This window comes from Camelina sativa, chromosome 19, assembly GCF_000633955.1.
Source record: "Camelina sativa cultivar DH55 chromosome 19, Cs, whole genome shotgun sequence".
NCBI lineage: Eukaryota > Viridiplantae > Streptophyta > Magnoliopsida > Brassicales > Brassicaceae > Camelina > Camelina sativa.
Window position 1 is genome coordinate 21,937,447 of NC_025703.1, and position 18,048 is coordinate 21,955,494.

Below are 18,048 nucleotides of genomic sequence, written 5' to 3' on the forward strand. Positions count from 1 at the left end.
TTTGATCAGATGGCGCCCCAACAGCCTTAGTGAGCTTGGTAGGGCACAAGCAGTACAGGAGATGTGCGAGAGACATCTTCTATTTCACCCAGGTTAGGATTTCTCTGTCTCACAGTTAAAACTGGTATTATTTATGGTGTAAAAGGGTTTGATTAGGTTGTTGCATCATCATCCATCATTATGGTCTGACTAATACTTTACACTTTTTAATCGCAGTCAAACGTATGCATAAAGCAACTCACATTTGCAATACTGGAGCTGTTACTTCGATCAGTATTCCCCGAAATGCAAGATCTTCTGAGAGACATAAGGGAGAATCCGCACGGTCGGTCAGAGTAATAACACATGTTTATATGGAGGAGGTAGCTTATGATTGACTTGATCCAGTTTTATCTTTCTCTATGTTAATTTTTGATTTTTTTGTTTTTTCTAAATCTTGGTGATTTTTTGGGGGTTCTTAATATTCTTCCATGTGTATAAAAACAAGTGCTAGTATCAATCTGTGAGGGTTTTGAATACAACAGTGACAAAAGGGTTCTTGTATATAAAACCTCTTGACTCTTGTGTGCGGAAAATAGTCACTGAAATGTAGTTTTTGTTTGCACTCTTGGAGATATTACTTGTAGAGTCAGTTATTTGCTTCATCATTGTAACTCATTGGGAAGAAATGAAAGTTCAAAACCTAAATAGGAGCCCCAATTACATAGTACCTGTATTATTACACTTTTTCTCTCTTAAAGCAGCCCACCACTCAGAGAATCTACAGCATTTGCGTAGAGGTTAGTAAGCNAGGTTGGTTAAGGTGAGACAAAGTAGCAATAAGTACTATTTATTTGACTAGGTTCCATATTAAATGGCATTTTTGAATAATTTTTATATGGTGTCATTATAGGAGGCAAGTTTTCTGGATATCAAAGCAAATATTACAATTAGTTATGGAAGATGCTGTGGATGACTTGCTACTGAGGGAGATATGTTGGCTGCGGAATGAAGACACAGTTGCTCAAGGAATTCGTTGGGCTCAAGATGTAAGAACTGGGTTTTCTTTGATTTCCTGCTGAACTTTCTTTCACCTATTTCCGTAATCTTAGAGACCTCACCATCATGTTTGATCATGCGCTAAATATTTGTTAACTCAAGTAGAATATGATGATTTAGGAAAATCATTATGCCACACATGCTTAGTTTACACTGATTAGTGCCGGAAGCCAGAGCAAATAACATTACTTGTAGAGTGATTGCTCTTATTGCTGCTTACAATCTTGTCTGCGTTTTCTCTCCAGATTCTTTGGCCAAATGGCGTATTCTTTACAAGAGTGAATGACAGTCAAGANTGCTGCGTATTTTGAGCCCGCAAATCCCACCATGTATCCTCCTGCTTTACTCTTCTCACAAAACACGTCCAAAATAATCTTTACTTCTTCAATCTTTGTGCATGATTGTGTCTCATTAAGATTACATATACAGAGAAAGACTTACCGGGTTAAACTTACTTGTGTCGATGGAGAGAAGAGAGATCTCATCCACCTTAGGTCTAAAAAGCGCGAGCTGTGACATTTTCGCAGCTAAACCGAGACGAGAATCGCAAGGGGAAAGCTGGACTTGGTCAAGGAAGAAAGCTTCTCTGCTAGAGATGGCAAGACAAATGGTGAAACCATCTCCTTTGCTTATTTGAGTGTCTGAACATGGACTGTACACCGCGTTGTTGTCCGATGCTCCAATCAAAACACTCATCACTATTATCATCATGATCATCATCATCATGGTGGTTAAATTCACCATTCTCATCTAGTTTCTTAATAACCAAGAAATCCCTGTAAACACAAATTCCAAAATAAATTAAAAATATATTTTTAGTTTGTTATAATTAGAGCATAAACTCTATATTTAGAAATGGCTAATTTGGGAGACAGAGATCCAATCTATATTAGGATAGCTAATAATTCCAAGAAAGTTTTAGAATAAACTCTATATTAAAATATATTTTAGTTTATATTAATTAGAATGAAATTACAAAATAAATTAATAATCATATTATATGAATTATTTCCATTAAAGTGAAGAAATAAAACAGAAAATTATTAATGGAAATTATGATTAAAAAGTAGAAAAAAAAATTGAATATCTTATAATATAATAACTCTTTAGGTGACATGTGTCAAGTTCTTAAAGAAAATTTTAGAATGAACTTTCTTTATTATATATATAAGACATACTAAAAGTTTCAGTTTTACCAAGAAATCCACATAGATAACAAAGAGCAAAAAATTTCGGACACGGGGTGATGAACTGATGATTACATGATTTCCTTTTTAATTGGACCAATGAAATCAATTCAGTAACAACGTGTATACCGATTACTAGGTAAGACGACGAAAAGCAATCCTCGTAAAGCAAGTTTCTCCTTTTCAACTAAAGTCTAAACTCCAAACACATGACTTGCAAAACAGCCGTCACTTACTCGCAGTTGACATTTTTCTCCCTATAAAATTAAAACACTAGATCAAGCAAACAACACACAAAGAAAACAAGCTTACAAGCATACAGTTTGATTCTATGCTTTGTAATGGTGCCATCGTAGCCCGTTACAAAGCAATTATTACACGTTAAACGTTTGGGATGGAAGATTAAGTCGGCTAAGAAACCAATATTGAGGATCGGGGGATTGATCACACCAAATATTAGAGCATTGCAAGATCGATCTAGGACATTGCACCGACCCGATATTGAGAATTGATGCTCAATCAATGTCTCAACTTGTCTCGCTTCTTGGTAGGATGCGCGGGGCCTCATCATATGTCTACCAGTTTTACACCGCTCCCAAGGTTGAAAGGAAGATCATACTCCCAAAGCAAGATATCACATCCATTCGTTCGAGGGACAACATCATCTTCATTCCTAGTGAGGAGTCGCTCTACAACGCATGTACCGACCCACCCATCGTAGCCCGTTACAAAGCACAACTAGGAAAGGAGAAAGCAACCGCTAATCCATCTCATCAAGACACATCTCAAACGGGTCCATCTCATGAGAGTGGGCCTCCTCGAGATCCTTCCGCCTCTGGAAATGAACGTTTGTTATTTCCAACCCTTTGAGGGTCCATTCACTTCAAACGTTTGTTATTTCCAACCCTTTGAGGGTCCATTCACTTCAAACGCTCTTCGCCTAGCGCATGAACATAACAAGCTGCTTCTACAATGGAACAAGGTGCTACATGAAACCATCAAGGAATACAAGAAGGAGGTTGAGAGCTTGAGAGAAAGGGTGAAGCGACTGGAGGAGCGAATTCCAGAAGGCTAGTCCCTCCAAAGCCAGATCCAAGAAAACAACACACACAAAAAGGAAGTGAAAATGAGAAGGCTTTTTTAACACATGTGACGGCTTTAATTATTGTGACCAGTGAGGGGAATTCATGCATGGAGAGGATGTGACTAGGAACTATTTGTTTTTGTTTACTTGAAGAGTTAAGCTATTGTCTAGTTTAAAATGTTCTTTAGTGATAGTGAAAGGGTCCTAAACACAGATTTTTTGAACTTAACGGGATTGAAACGTCTCTTAGCTTTGGATATGAAATCACAGAGATAAAAAGAGTCTTCTTGTCAAAGAAGGAACTGTAGGCGTAGAAACCTTTTCCAAACAAAAACAGAGCATACTCTATATATAACTAATAAGACCTAAATGGGGGAAGAAAACACCATGAATTTGCCCAGCAAAAAAAAAAAACATAAGTAACCAGCAACACAACACCTCTATTTCCTTGTTTATATCTCTCTATATGTGGTTAATGTAAAACTCTGAAGAACGGTTTCAAATGCTTTCCAAAACTTTGCACAACAGATTGATCTCTTCTGCGGTGGTTGTTGAATAATCTTCTAATCACTTCCATGCCATTCTGCAAGAAAGCAAAGCAACATATTCTCACATAAGTAATCCGGAAAAGAAAAAACAGCACCAGAAGTAATCCTGCAATTGGGTTTTAAAGGTGTTTTGTTTCTGGTTGAAGGTTGTCTTCTTATATCAGTGGTTGCAAAATACTTCATTCTCAACGTCTCGTTAACAACACTAAAAGCTTATACTGCTTTGAATCCTAAGTAACTCAAGGACAAAACCAATATCACTTTTTGAACGCTTTGTAAAGACTCTGATATCGGTAACATTCATAAAGTAGCACTGAGAAGAGCAACAAATATACCAGAAACGCTAGTAAACTTCTTAACATAGATCATGGTCTTAACTTTGATAACATGTTCTAAATTGGCAAAATCAAGGAGAAATCGAGCTTCGGAGCTCACGGCCATAACTTTTAACACCTAGATTTTATAAATTCCTACTTAGAGAATGATCCTAAACGAGCTAATTCCAGCAAACATGGCGTCTATATTCATACAGCTCAAGAAAAGTAAATACAGCTTTAATCTTCTTCAAGATCAAAACAACAAGAGTGACTAAGTAACAGCTCAAACATGAATCATATGACAATCATCTCAACCTAAAGCAACCAAAACACATGTCAACAGAGCCAGGTTCGTCATACAATCCAATATATTCAGAAAAACACAGTCTTTGTATCAAATCAAAAAACAGAGATTTTTTTACCTCAGGCGACGGCGACAGGCTGACGAGTTTTAGGTTCGTTGTTCTTCTTCGTATCGTTTTGAAAATCTTCCATATTGTAGATGACGGTGATATAGAGCGAGCAACTTGGACAATTCGCGATCTCTTCGCCGAGCCCGAGATCCTCTTTCGTAATCTGGAACAAGTCGCCACAAGGGCAAGGATACGTGTACGCTTGTATCTCTTCGTTCCATTCCATATCTTCTATCTCAACATCGTCGTATGACATCGTTTCAACTAGCCGGAGTTCGAAAAAGATAAACTTTTTTTTTCCTCCGGCAGAGAATTAGGGCACACCGTATGTATGAATGAGCTCCGCCGCCGCTGTGTTTAATGTATATATGGGAAGTTGTATACTTTAGATTGCTTCCATTTAGTCCTCAAACTTTATGAACTATTAGAAATCGACCTGAAACTTATTTTTTATCCACAAAATGTAAATGTCAAAATCGATTGAATAAAAAAGACAATACTTGGATTGACGAGTAACCTCGATTTCCCCTCTCCCTCCCTCTATAGCAACCTCGATTTTACGTGGTAGAAACTTTGATGTAAATGACCAAAATTTTAAATTTTTTTTTTGGATGATAAAAATATATGTGAACATCCGCAAGACATATTGGAGAGAACCATCCAAGAAAAAGAATTGTGGAGAAGAGCAAAAAACAGAGAGTCCGCACCAACGATAATAGATACATAAGTGCTTTTGCACCCCATTCCACAATAATCTCTTGTACGTTTTATAGACGAATCTTGGTATACAGAGGTGGATATGAGTAGGCATGGTTAGATTGCGTCAGTGGGTAACAAATTTCTGCACATGGGGTTAAAAGGATCACGCAGAAGCCTATCTCCTTTACATGCAGAGTTAGACACCTTTATTTGGGCTATGGAGTGCTGAGAACATATGGCATTTCAGAAGCGTACTTAAGGATAATTCCTTCTTTATCTGGAAGGTAGGCGCATCATATATTCCTTCCTTGATTCATGCATACATGACGCTTCCCTATTTGTGGATCATAGATTAGGATTTAAGCAGCTAATCCTCTTTATGAAGAAGAAGTTTGTGTTACAACTTCAAGAACGAGTAGATTGTTACCTAGCAGGAAACGTTGTTCCTGCATTTTTATCTCAGCTGGATAAAGAAAATTAGCGTTTGAAATACTTCTCTAGGGGCTTGTATTGAAACTATTCTAATCATCATTTTTTTGGCCGCATAAAATGGTTGAGAGGTGCATCATCTGGATATAAAGACTGCGTTTCTTCATGGAGAATTAAAAGAAGATGTTTATGTTGTTTAGCCTAAGGGTTTTGTAACCTATGGTAGTGAGGAGAAAGTGTACAAGCTACACAAAGCTCTCTATGGGCTAAAACAAGCTACTCGGGCTTGGAACACTAAGCTGAATAAGATTCTTCTGGAACTGTGTTGTGAGAAGTGTTCCAAGGAACCTTCTCTATACGGGAACAAGAGCAGCTTCTTGTTGTGGCAGTTTATGTAAATGATTTGCTAGTCATTGGTTCAAGTCTTGAGTTAATACTCGATTTTACGATAGGAATGACGAAAAAATTTGAAATGAGTGATTTGAGAAAGCTTACCTATTATCTTGGAATGGAAGTTCTTCAAGAAAAGGATGAAATCATTTTGTGACAGGAGAGATATGCTAAGAAGATTTTGGAAGAGACTCGAATGAGTGAGTGCAACTTGGTTCTTATACCTATGGAGTTTGGTCTGGAGCTGTCCAAAGCGTCACATGAGAGACGCATTGATGAGCAAAATTATAAAAGAAATATTGGGTGTCTTAGATACTTGCTCCATACTCGAATCGATCTTTCTTTCTCTGTTGGCGTATTGAGCAGATATCTACATGAGCCGAGGGAGTCTCATGGAGCTGCATTAAAATAGATTCTGAGATATCTTCGTGGAACGATCTCTCATGGTATTTACTTGATGCGAGGGATTAAAACGGGTTTGATAGGCTATAGTGATAGCAGTCATAATGTTGACATGGATGATGGAAAGGGCACAACAGGTTATGTTTTCTTAATCACTTTCTCAAAAGCAACAGGTCGTGGCTCTATCATCATGCGAAGCAGACTTTATGGCTGCTACAGAACCTGGTAAGAAATATATTTGGCTTCAAGATTTTTTTGCTGAAATTATTGGGTCTGCGAGTGAAAAGGTGACAATAAGAGTTGATAATAAGTCTGCAATAGCACTCACCAAAAAATCATGTTTTCCACGGATGTAGCAAACACATCCATCGAAGATATCATTTCATACGCGAATGTGTTGAGAATGATCAGGTTGAAGTAGAGCATGTTCCCGAAGTTGCACAAAAGGCTGACATCTTAACTAAGGCGCTGGACAATAACAAACTCAAAGAAATGAGAGATAAAATTGGAATTCAAGGAGTGAGAAAGAGGGATTTCAAGCCTAAGGAGGAGAATGTTGGTTTAAGCTTGTAAGATAGCTTGAAGGGCAAGCTATCCTAATCCTACCAAGTTATAGAATAGGATTAGTTCTATTTAGGAGTCATCTAAATATGTTAATTTTTACTTATTTGGAAAAGGAAATTTGTTTAGGGTTCTCTCTAATTTTTACCTATTTGGAAAAGGAAATATGTTTAGGGTTCTTTTTATATGAAGAGTTGCCAAGGTATGATATGCCTTTGAGAATTTGAGAGAGAGAAAGATTAAGAAGCTTTAGTTTTTGAGTTATTTTTCTAAAGCTAATAAAATGAGTGCTTTTATATTCTTGATCTAAGCATTCAAATTCTATATTATCAAGGTTTTGAAATTCAAGAGACAGATCCATTCCATAGCTATTTGTGATAGAGAAAGCTTGCCTCAGGCCCTCAACGCAACTTTAAAGTATTGTTGCAATCATCAGCATGACAAGAGATGCGCTTTAAACTTTTCGGGGAGTCTTGGATGGGAGCTCAGATCATCTAATATTTGCTTCTAACCTTTCCGATGCAGTAGTGCGACGTTAAACCCCAATCTCATCATTAAGCGTATAGCTTGCACTTGGTTTATAAATAACTCTTATCACTTGATCAATAAATTAATCAAAGATTTTTTTTTTCAATAATTGGGAATAATATCTCATTACCTTTTAATATTTCTTAATATAATAGAACCTCTATAAATGAATACTTTTTAAATTAATATTCGCTATAAATTAATAAATTTTTCCAGTCCCGAATTAGACGGTGTAAAAAATAACACAATTCGATCAAATAATAAAATAATTATTTTTTTGAAAATCCTATGTAAAAATATAGTCCCAACAATATCATAAATTAATAATGATATAAACTATATATATATATATATATCTAAGAAAATTTAGTGAAATATGACTATATTGTTGTTTGTCTATTCTTGAATTTGCTAACTAGTTGGAGTTCATCTCTAATCTTTTTCATTGTATTAAAAACTTTTAATGTTGTCGTTTTAAATCGCATCCAAAAATTGAGTAGAGTGCTAGTTGCGGTAATTGTTTTTTACATGTAATTGGTTCTAAAGGCACCACAATATGTTGTTCGACTTCATAATTATCATGAAAGATAATACCAACAATTTCTTCTAAACTCTAAACTTCTAACATTTATCATTTTCACTTAGATAATTAAGTAAACTATTAACATCAATCCTATTATGATAACCAAAATTATAAATTAAGAAAATTTTATAGAAATGTGAATCATAACAAAAGTATTTTATTTTGAAAATTATGAAAAAAAAATGTTTCTTCATAAGTTAATATTTATTAATTTATCGATAAATTAATAATTATTAATTTATTGATAAATTAAAACTTTTATAAATTAATAAAATTTCAAGATCCCGACCTTATTAATTTATAGAGGTTTCACTGTAAAAATCATCAGTTATCATTAGCACTAACAGTGACGGACTGATATTACATTTTCAATTTCTACAAGTTGTGGATAGAGAGAGTTATATTATTCAACAACTGTTCAATAAAACAAAAAGTAGGAAACAATGGATTCACGAAGAAATAGATAATAAGAGTTGAAAATTCAAACCAATCCAGCTCGGCTTACAATCATTCAAAGATGTTATCTAACTTTTGCTACGTGGGGTTCGAAAGCAAAAATATTAATAATAGTGTAATGAGATAAGAAGACACTATTAGGATTGGACAGGGCCAAGATCATATCCAACTGCAACGAATAAAACTAACGACACCTCACTAGATATATCACAGATATATGAATATTCAGTTTTACCCTTTAGAGTTTGTCAAAAATATGAGAAAAAGATCCGACCTGCCGGAATCGAACCAGCGACCTAAAAGATCATATGTTGTAAACATCTACAGTTTTCCGTACCAACTGAGCTAAGGTCGGTTGTTGTGGTGTATCAAGATTCAAAAATACATTTTATAGGTAATTTATATTTTAAAACGTGGAAAATTCAAGATGAGAGAGATATTAATGAATAATGATGGTCCAAGCTATTATGTATATATATGCCAAAAAGACAAGCGACGGTCCCCAAGTGTGAACCAGATCACAAAACCAAATGTCCACTTCCGTGTCAAGTACACAATTGTTAACAAAAAACAATCAAACTTAACCATGGTTTTTTGTAAGTCAAAAATACCAAAATAACCCTCCGCTTTCATTGTCTACATAAAGCTCACATGCGTCTCTCTCTCTCATTCATAATTAAGATATTAAGATCAAGAAAAGAAAAAACAAGAAGAATGGCAAAAGCTATGGAGGTTTGGGTGGGAGAGATGAAAAAGATGAGTGAGAAGATAAACCCAAGAAACCCATTGATGCAAAGGAACAAGACATCCTCTCTTGTGTCAAAACAACAACAAGGATCAGAAGAAGAAAGAGGACTTCAACAAAAGACATTAAGAGAGAAAGAGGAAGCTGCAACTATGTCTGAGCTCACTGTTTGTCTTCTCATGGACCGTTTTGTTCCTTGGTGATCTTTCAATACCCAACTACTTCTAGATATTTCCTTTTAGTGACGTGTATAATATATCTAGAATTTCATGTATATGATATATATATATATATATATATATATATTAGCTGTTGTTTATTTAGAACATGTTTTAAAATTTCCTTGTAAATCTATGTTTAAATATCTTTTGAAAGTAAGTAAATAAATCTGAAACATATACAATGTTTAAGTTATTGAAAGTTGTCATAAAATGGTACATAAAAAGGAAATTCTTTTTAAAATATCAGGGATCAGTACTTTGCATAAAATAGAATGGAGGATATATGAAAAAGAAGACCAAAGTTTTGCGAACAATGTCGAGTTGAATTTTTTGATTGTCGCGGTGTGGGCGTTACTCGTTAGAGCATTGAGAGGAGAGGATTTTTTCTAATAATCGTCAATTACTGACATTAGTAAACGGCCGATTGGTTAAAAAAACCTGAAAGAAAATGTTACTGTGGATCAAAAAGAATGTATAATACTTTATACATAATACATTTTGTTAATGATAATGTGATCCTTTTTTTTTGTTTTATTTTATTTGAAGCAATGAATTTTCAGTAATAAAAAACCCCGAATTCTACAATGCATTAGAACATCCTTCACTCTGAAGGTAATGTGTCTAAAGAACAATATTTTCATTTCTACAATGAATAGTTTTCACTTATTGTTAGGTTGGGGATCAGATAAAAGTTGGTACCGGATCGAACACTCCGGCTTGAGTCCAAAATAACGGTTTAAAGAATAAGGTCCAACCGGACATGAAACAACCCGATCTATTTTTTTTTTAATACAAATATATATAATTAAATATCTCATACTATTTAATTAAATCAACCAAACCACGATATATCATTAAACAAGCAACAATCATTATGCACAGCGGAAACATACCAACAATACAAAACCAACATATCATCAATACAATAACATCCCTCCCATTCTATCCAACAACCTAGCATAACTCATTCAAGGTTCCAACATCAATAATATAACCATAACATAATAACTGAGACTCTAGATCATCCTCCTCCTCATCGCCATGATTCCACATCACATACCTGCATACTATAAACAACAATTGAGATGCGTAAGTATTATCACAAATACTTAGTGAGGCAATCCTCCCATCTACTGGGCTATACACACAAGCAACCGAGAAACCAATGTTTAACAAATAATAACAAAACACAAACAAACCAGGAAACAACAAACATCAGCCGCTGCTGACAAGATTGGTGTCGACCGACACCTACTTGGTGTCGATCGACACCGATTCTGCAGATCGTTTTGTTCAAAGCTGAAAGTCGCATAACCGCTTTTCAAATCCGCCAAATCGTCCGAAACTCACCCAAAACACCTGGAAACTCATGGAAACCAACAATCAACCACAAGAACACAAGAAAATAACACAAACAACCACAGAAACACAAAAACAAGCAAAACAAAGGATTCTCAGGCTTAGATCAGCCATGGTCATTCACTCACCTCTTTGCAGGAAGTTTCTGGCCCAAACTGACGAATCCAACACCTTAGAAGGCTTCTCCTTTGCTCCTAGCACAAGATCTCCACTCCACAGGAACATATCTCTCAAAAAAAGCCAAGAATCTCTCTAAAAGCCTCTAATCTCTCAAGAACACCTTTCTCCCTCTGTTTCTCTCTAACAAATGGCAAACCACCTCTTTTCCACGATCTAGGTCGACTTTTCCCTTATATACATCGGTTAGGGATTCCCAAAAAAGCCAAACCAAACCAAAACGACCATTTAAATCAACCGGTCGAACCAAAATTGATGGTGTCAATCGATACTCCCCTTGGTGTCGATCGACATCCACTCCCAAAGTCCACAATGTGGTTCGCAGATGTGACAAGACATCACTTAGAACGACAAGGAGCGGAGTGGAGTTTGGAAGAAGTTAATACTGGTGCGTTAACTGAAAAGTGTGTCGTACAAGATCTCGGTCAAAAGATGAATAAATTAGCTTGCAGAATTAACAGATCGGAGATCATATTGTATTAAGTATAAATATATAATAGTTAGTATAAAAGAGAGGAAAAATGTAATAAAAGAGGATCTGAGTTTTCCAAGCAAATAACAATAATAATTTCACTTGGGCAATTCATTTATTTTCAAAGTTTCTGAGTGCTTACAATTCAGAGTTCGGTACAACGAATAGGATAACCACTTGATGTTCATATATTTCACCTTGTTTTACCTTAGTATATTCACATCTTTTGCATGATTTACTATCTAGTTTGGCCATTATTGAGTAGCTTTAGGACTGTTTATGCATTAGAGTAGAATTGCATTGCATTTGCATAGTTTTTAGCATAAGCAGGTGATTTTGGATCCTAAGGAGCATGGAAGGATGCTGAAGAGGATTGGAGCTATCAAGTGAAGAAGACAAGGGAGCTAGAGCAGAAGAATCAAGATCCGGAAGTCCACTCTATAATTAAGAAGAACATTCACAGAAAACATCGTAAATTCGTAATTAAAAAAATAATGATTAGATTAATTTCCTAATAATTTAAAGTGATTTTTTTTAAAGAAAAAAGAACTATTGACTATGGACAAAACCCAAACTAATTTTTGACTGAAATATTCAAATTGGTTTACCATAGTTGAAATGACAAGAGGATATAATAATTATAAGACTATGTGATTGCTAAAATTATTCAACACCCTAATTTTTCACTTTTTAACACTCCACTATTATAAACGGATAATTACGGATGTGATTTTCCATCACTTTACTTCTACTCCAAGTAACTTTTATCTTATCTATATCTATAATTATATTTATTCTATTCTTAGTTGTTAAGTAATCCTCCCTATATAAACATGTAAACGAGTGAAGTGTGTAATAAGATAGAGAAGTAGAGAGAAGAACTTCATTCATTTACTTACCTCTCGTCTCTCTTTCTATTANTTGTACCTCATGGCCGAAAAGAGAGCACTTTTTAGAGAAATAATATCTAGACCTAGTATTTACCTTTTTGGGAATTATCTACTTTTTGCCTTTCTTTTGCTTAGATCATTAGCCACTTTTGTATTATCTCAAGAAATCTTTGATACTTGTTGGTTCCATAACTTTCTAAGTATTGAGAATTTGAGTTTGATTTCTTCTTTAATATTGTAGATCTTTGTCTTATCTTTCTAATCATGCAAGTTTCAATGATTTCTGGGTTTATGGTTTTGTTCATCATGTTTAGTGATTATGAGTAGTGTGTAGAGATCTTAAGGATGGATTAGGCTGGGTAAAGGTTATGGGTGTTTAGATTGATCAAGCTTTATTGTTATACATCTCTTCTAGATTAGATATGCTCTATGCTATTCTTATACTGAGAGGGTAAGAGTAGATCTTAAGCTTCTTAGCATCACACCAATGTCTAAGTTGTTAGTTAAGGCTAATGCTAGAGATTATCATGAAACATGCTAAGAGATTAGATGTTTAAAGTGATTTTTGACACTGATGATCTGGTTGTTTAATGCCTACTTTTATATGTAATAGCTAGTGAGAACTAGGTCTAAGAATATCTAAGCTTGATTATTATTGTCATGAGAATGGATTAACAAGTATTAGAAGATCATTGTCTAGAGATAGCTCATTGTTGATTGAGGTTTGTTGATCAGTTTAGATAACCATAGCTTGAGCCCAGCCCATGAATCCATCCTTAGGACCTTTCTTTGTCTATTGATTTCCCTGTTTAAATCCTGTTATTCGCTTGCTGTTTGATTTACTTTCATTTTGCTTTGTTTTGATTGTTTTTCTGTCTCTGTTCTTCATATTAAGTCACTCGACCTCCCACTCGATCGAGCATCCGATCGAGTGCTTGCTCGAGCATCATCCAATGTTCTTGTTTATGTTCTGCATATACTTGTTTCACTACCTGTTTCATTTCCTGTTTCATTCCTGTTGTATTCACTTCATTTTTGTTTGATCCTGTTTCTTGTCTTACATTAGTTTAGTTCATGTTCTTGTTTAGTATCATTACTGCTTTCTTTCCACTGTTTACTTTGCATTTAGTATCTTGTCTTAGTAGCTTTACATTCTGCATTTTATCATTATCATTAGGTTGTTAGTTAAAAACATTCATTATATTTGGCTTGACTTAGATAAGTATGCATATCCTGATTGCTTGCATCACACTCATTATGGATTGACATTCTTTATGCTACAACAACATAAGGGTAATTGAAACACCTTGCATCCACCTGTTCATCCATCTCTATCCATTTTCATCATCACACCACCAAAAAAAAACATGTTTCAATTTGGCGCCGTTGCCATTTGAGTGTTTGTTTGTGACATTTAGGATTTATAAAAGTCTAAGATTAAGTTCTATTGTTCCTTTGATCACTACTGACTAAGATTCTTCATCTGCTTGTTTATTTTGAATCTCAGGTACCAACTCGACCAACCACTCGACCATCTGCACGATCGAGTACCTGATAGAGCCACATCCCGAATTCAAAAGGAATACTTGTCTCAGTCAGTTCGACCTTCAACTCGAGCCAGTGCTCGACCGAGTGTCTGTTCGAGTCAGTCATCGGATCAGTTGATGCAAACAAGATCCAAGGGAAATCAGAATCTTCAGAGGTACCTTGATCACATCAACCGCCTACCAAGAGACCTAAGACAACAGAGGACAAGAATCCTTCAAGAACAAGAAAATCAGTTGCTAATGGAGCAACAAAACAATCAAGATCACAGGCCAAGGCACATTGGTGCAGGAGATGCTACAAATAAGAGCTGGCATAGTTCCTCCTGAAGTTGCCAACAATAATTATGAAATCAAAAGTGGACTGATCACAATGATTCAGGCAAACAAATTCTATGGTCTGCCAATGGAGGATCTTTTAGATCATTTGGATGAATTTGATAGGATTTGTGGCTTAACCAAGATAAAAGGTGTTAGTGAGGATGGCTTCAAGCTCAGATTGTTTCCCTTCTCACTTGGAGACAAAGCACACCTATGGGAGAAGACACTACCAACTAGTGCTATAACTACATGGGATGCTTGTAAGAAGGCCTTCCTAGCCAAATTCTTCTCTAATGCTAGAACAGCAAGGTTGAGGAATGAGATCTCTGGTTTTGCACAAAAGAACAATGAAAGCTTTTGTGAGGCATGAGAGAGATTCAAGGGCTTCTAAACTCAATGTCCACACCATAGATTCAGCAATGAGTCTTTACTCAGCACCTTATATAGAGGGGTTCTACCAAAGATAAGGATGCTTTTGGACACAACCTCGAATGGCAATTTCCTCAACAAGAATGTAGAAGAAGGATGAGAGCTAGTAGAGAATTTGGCTCAATCAGATGGGAATTATAATGAGGACTATGATAGAACAGTGAGATTTGCCACCAATGATCAAGATGAAAAGCATAAAAAGGACTTGAAGGTTGTTCATGAGAAGTTGAACAAGATTCTACTTAGCCAACAAAAAAACATTCATTTTCTTCGTGAAGAAGAGGTTCCAATTCAAGATGGGGACAGAGAATTTGCTGAGATTTGTTACATGCAGAATCAAGGAGGGTTCAAGGGCTACAATCAATTCAAGAACAACAACCTCTCCTATAGAAGCACCAATGTAGCAAATCCTCAAGATCAAGTTTATCCACCTCAACAGCCCCAACAACAAAACAACTATGCACCCAAGCAACAACACAATGGTTTTCAGGCTCCAATGTGTCTCCCTCCAGGGTTTCAGACCAACCAAGGACAAGAACCAGATTTGAGAGCTATGATGCAGCAACTGTTACTTGGGCAAGCAAATGGGCAGATTGAGGATGCAAAGAAGTTTGCTGAGCTGAACCAAAAGTTAACTTCTCAATATAATGATCTCAACATCAAGTTTGAAAGTCTGAACTCTAGAGTGAAGTACATGGAGAGCAACATTGCTTCTACTTCAGCAACAAAACCTAATCAACTTCCTGGAAAAGCTATTCAAAACCCAAGGGAGTTTACTGCAAAAGCTATTCATCTCTATGAGAAAGCTGTCACTGAGGACAGTGAGATTCAAGCTAGGGAGGATTTATCACTTATTGAAGCCTAGAGTAAAGGTTTTTTACAGCAAAATGAAGCCGACAAAGAACTAGACCAAGTGCTCGACCACACACACGATCGAGTGACCGATCGAGTCATTGCCACAGAAGCTGTTAAGCCTGTTAGATACATTCCTCCTGCTTACAAACCACCTCTGCCATTCCCAGGACGTTTCAAGGAACAAAAGCTGAAGGAACTTAGGGAAATAATTGAAAAGAGGGAAGTGATGGCTTTGAAACAAGAGGTTGTCATTGAAGAAAAAGAAGAAGAGAGAGGACCTGCTTTGGAACATTATGCTCCATATCCTCTCTACAAAGGCATGCTACTTGAGATATCAAAGCAAAAAGCTCATAATCAGGACAAGAGAGACCTTGAGGAGATTGAGAAAGCTGTTATCCCAACAAAACTTGAAGACCCAGGTCCATTCAACCTACCATGTTCACTGAACTATATGCACTTCAACAAGTGTCTATATGACCTTGGAGCCTCTGTAAGTGTCATGCCCTTCTCAATAGCAGAGAAGCTAGGATATGAAGAGTTCAAGCCAAGCAACCTCTACATAAGTATTGCTGATGGGTCTAGGAAGGATGTGGTAGGCAAGCTGGAGAACTTTCCAGTAAAGATTGGCAAGGCAATGATACCAACTAACTTCATTATTATAGAGATGGAACAGGAGCCTGATGATCCTATTATCCTTGGAAGACCATTCTTAGCCACTACAGGAGCTGTCATTGATGTTAAAAAGGGTGTGATTAGCCTGGATATTGCTGATGAGTTGACTATGAGGTTTAATGTCAAGAATGCAACAAACCAACCAACCATAGGAGATCAACCCTTCATTATAGAAGATAAAGCAGCTGATGAGTCTTTTAAGAAAGAGATGGACTCTAAGGTCAAGGTATCAACCAATGAGGTAGCTGTTCAAAACCTCAAGACTTCAGTTTAAGAATTGACTGGTCTAGTGAAGGATCTTCAAGTGCAACTCAACAAGAGGTCTTTGAAGAAAGCAAGACCAAGACTCAAGATTAAGAAGAAACAAAGTTCAAGTTTTAAGGAGATAGTGATTAAGAATCAACACCAAAGTGATCAAGTAGTACCAAGGAGGATTTCATCACCTCCTTGGTCTCCAAACCAAGCCTAAAAAGGCATCAAAAGTCAAGCTTAGTGACTTCAAACAAGCTCACTAGGGAGGAAGTCCCTAAGGTATCATTGTACATATGTTTAATTTTCCTTGTAGTTTTGATTTCTTTTCTTTTATGTTTGTGTTGGGCAGACCTTTAAATGAGAAAATAGATGGATTTGAGAAGAATTGGACTTGTAGAAGTGGATTCGCAAGGCAACTCGACCAGCCCACAAGAGGTACTCGATCGAGTGGCATAGAAGCCCAAGCCCACTCGGTTCCCATTTTTCTTGCACAATCGAGTGGAGGGAGAAAGGAGTTCAAATTTCAAATTTTGGTCAAGTACTCGACCACGTGGGGTCGAGTAGTGGGGTCGAGTGGCAGCAAAAGAGAGTCAAAGATTCCAAATTCAAATTTGAATGTGAAACATGTTATTTCTATGTGGGTTGTGGTGTATGTATGAATGTAGAGATGATGAATGGACATATGGATGCAAGGTGTTTCAATACCCTTATGATGTTGTAGTATAAAGGATGTCAATCCATAAAGAGTGTGATATGTACGCAGTCAAGATGTGATCAATGCATTCAAGTTAAGCCAAATATCAAGTTGATTTGTTTCTAACAACCTAATGACAAAAAATGTAAATGCAGAAGATTAAAGCAACTTAAGACAGTTCTAATGCATATTTAAACTTTAGAACAAGTGCAATAAACTGTGCTATGCAATAGAAAACTACTAACAAATGCAACTAAGAGCAAACTGAAAAGAAACAGAACATAAACAAGGAAGTAAATTGGCGCTCGAGTAGCACTCGGTCGAGTGGACTTCCGGATGAAGAACAGAGACAAGACAACAATCAAAACAGAGCAAAACACAAGTAAATCAAACAGCAAGCGAGTAACAGTATTCAAACAAAGAAATAAATAAACAAAGAAGGTCCTAGGGATGAATTCATGGGCTGGACTCAAGCTATGGTTATCTAAATTGATCAACAAACCTCAATCAACAATGAGCTATCTCTAGACAATGATCTTCTAATACTTGTTAATCCATTCTCATGACAATAACAATCAAGCTTAGATACTCTTAGACCTAGTTCTCACTAGCTATTACATATAAAAGCAGGCATTAAACAACCAGATCATCAATGTCAAAAATCACTTTAAACATCTAATCTCTTAGCATGCTTCATGATAATCTCTAGCATTAGCCTTATCTAACAACTTAGACATTGGTGTGATGCTAAGAAGCTTAAGATCTATCCTTACCCTCTCAGT

The 18,048-nt window shown here is 36.1% G+C and overlaps 4 protein-coding genes, 1 long non-coding RNA gene and 1 pseudogene across 5 annotated transcripts; 4 read left to right on the forward strand and 2 right to left on the reverse strand.

The window, feature by feature from the left end:
- Positions 1 to 635, forward strand: part of LOC104766909 — a 10,692-nt pseudogene extending 10,057 nt beyond the window's left edge.
- LOC104766910 lies at positions 791 to 1,333 on the forward strand. The gene is made up of 3 exons (XR_764147.1): positions 791 to 802; positions 893 to 1,028; positions 1,284 to 1,333. It is a non-coding gene; the product is annotated as an uncharacterized LOC104766910 (long non-coding RNA).
- On the reverse strand, positions 1,456 to 1,782 carry LOC109130887. Its single transcript, XM_019240975.1, has one exon. It carries the CDS (start codon positions 1,780 to 1,782, stop codon positions 1,456 to 1,458), a length of 327 nt encoding a protein of 108 aa, XP_019096520.1.
- Positions 3,541 to 4,953, reverse strand: LOC104766911 (DPH3 homolog). The gene is made up of 2 exons (XM_019241443.1): positions 4,597 to 4,953; positions 3,541 to 3,892 (listed from the first exon to the last, which is right to left on the reverse strand). Exon 1 carries the CDS (start codon positions 4,841 to 4,843, stop codon positions 4,598 to 4,600), a length of 246 nt encoding a protein of 81 aa, XP_019096988.1. The 5' UTR covers positions 4,844 to 4,953; the 3' UTR covers positions 3,541 to 3,892; position 4,597.
- Positions 9,300 to 9,790, forward strand: LOC109130946. The gene has a single exon (XM_019241096.1). It carries the CDS (start codon positions 9,350 to 9,352, stop codon positions 9,581 to 9,583), a length of 234 nt encoding a protein of 77 aa, XP_019096641.1. The 5' UTR covers positions 9,300 to 9,349; the 3' UTR covers positions 9,584 to 9,790.
- Positions 15,968 to 16,594, forward strand: LOC104768085. The gene has a single exon (XM_010492017.1). It carries the CDS (start codon positions 15,968 to 15,970, stop codon positions 16,592 to 16,594), a length of 627 nt encoding a protein of 208 aa, XP_010490319.1.

Bases quoted from the DNA above. Each gene is read 5' to 3' on its own strand.
- LOC109130887 (XM_019240975.1), bottom strand. From the start codon at position 1,782: ATGGTGAATTTAACCACCATGATGATGATGATCATGATGATAATAGTG.
- LOC104766911 (XM_019241443.1), bottom strand. From the start codon at position 4,843: ATGTCATACGACGATGTTGAGATAGAAGATATGGAATGGAACGAAGAG.
- LOC109130946 (XM_019241096.1), top strand. From the start codon at position 9,350: ATGGCAAAAGCTATGGAGGTTTGGGTGGGAGAGATGAAAAAGATGAGT.
- LOC104768085 (XM_010492017.1), top strand. From the start codon at position 15,968: ATGCTACTTGAGATATCAAAGCAAAAAGCTCATAATCAGGACAAGAGA.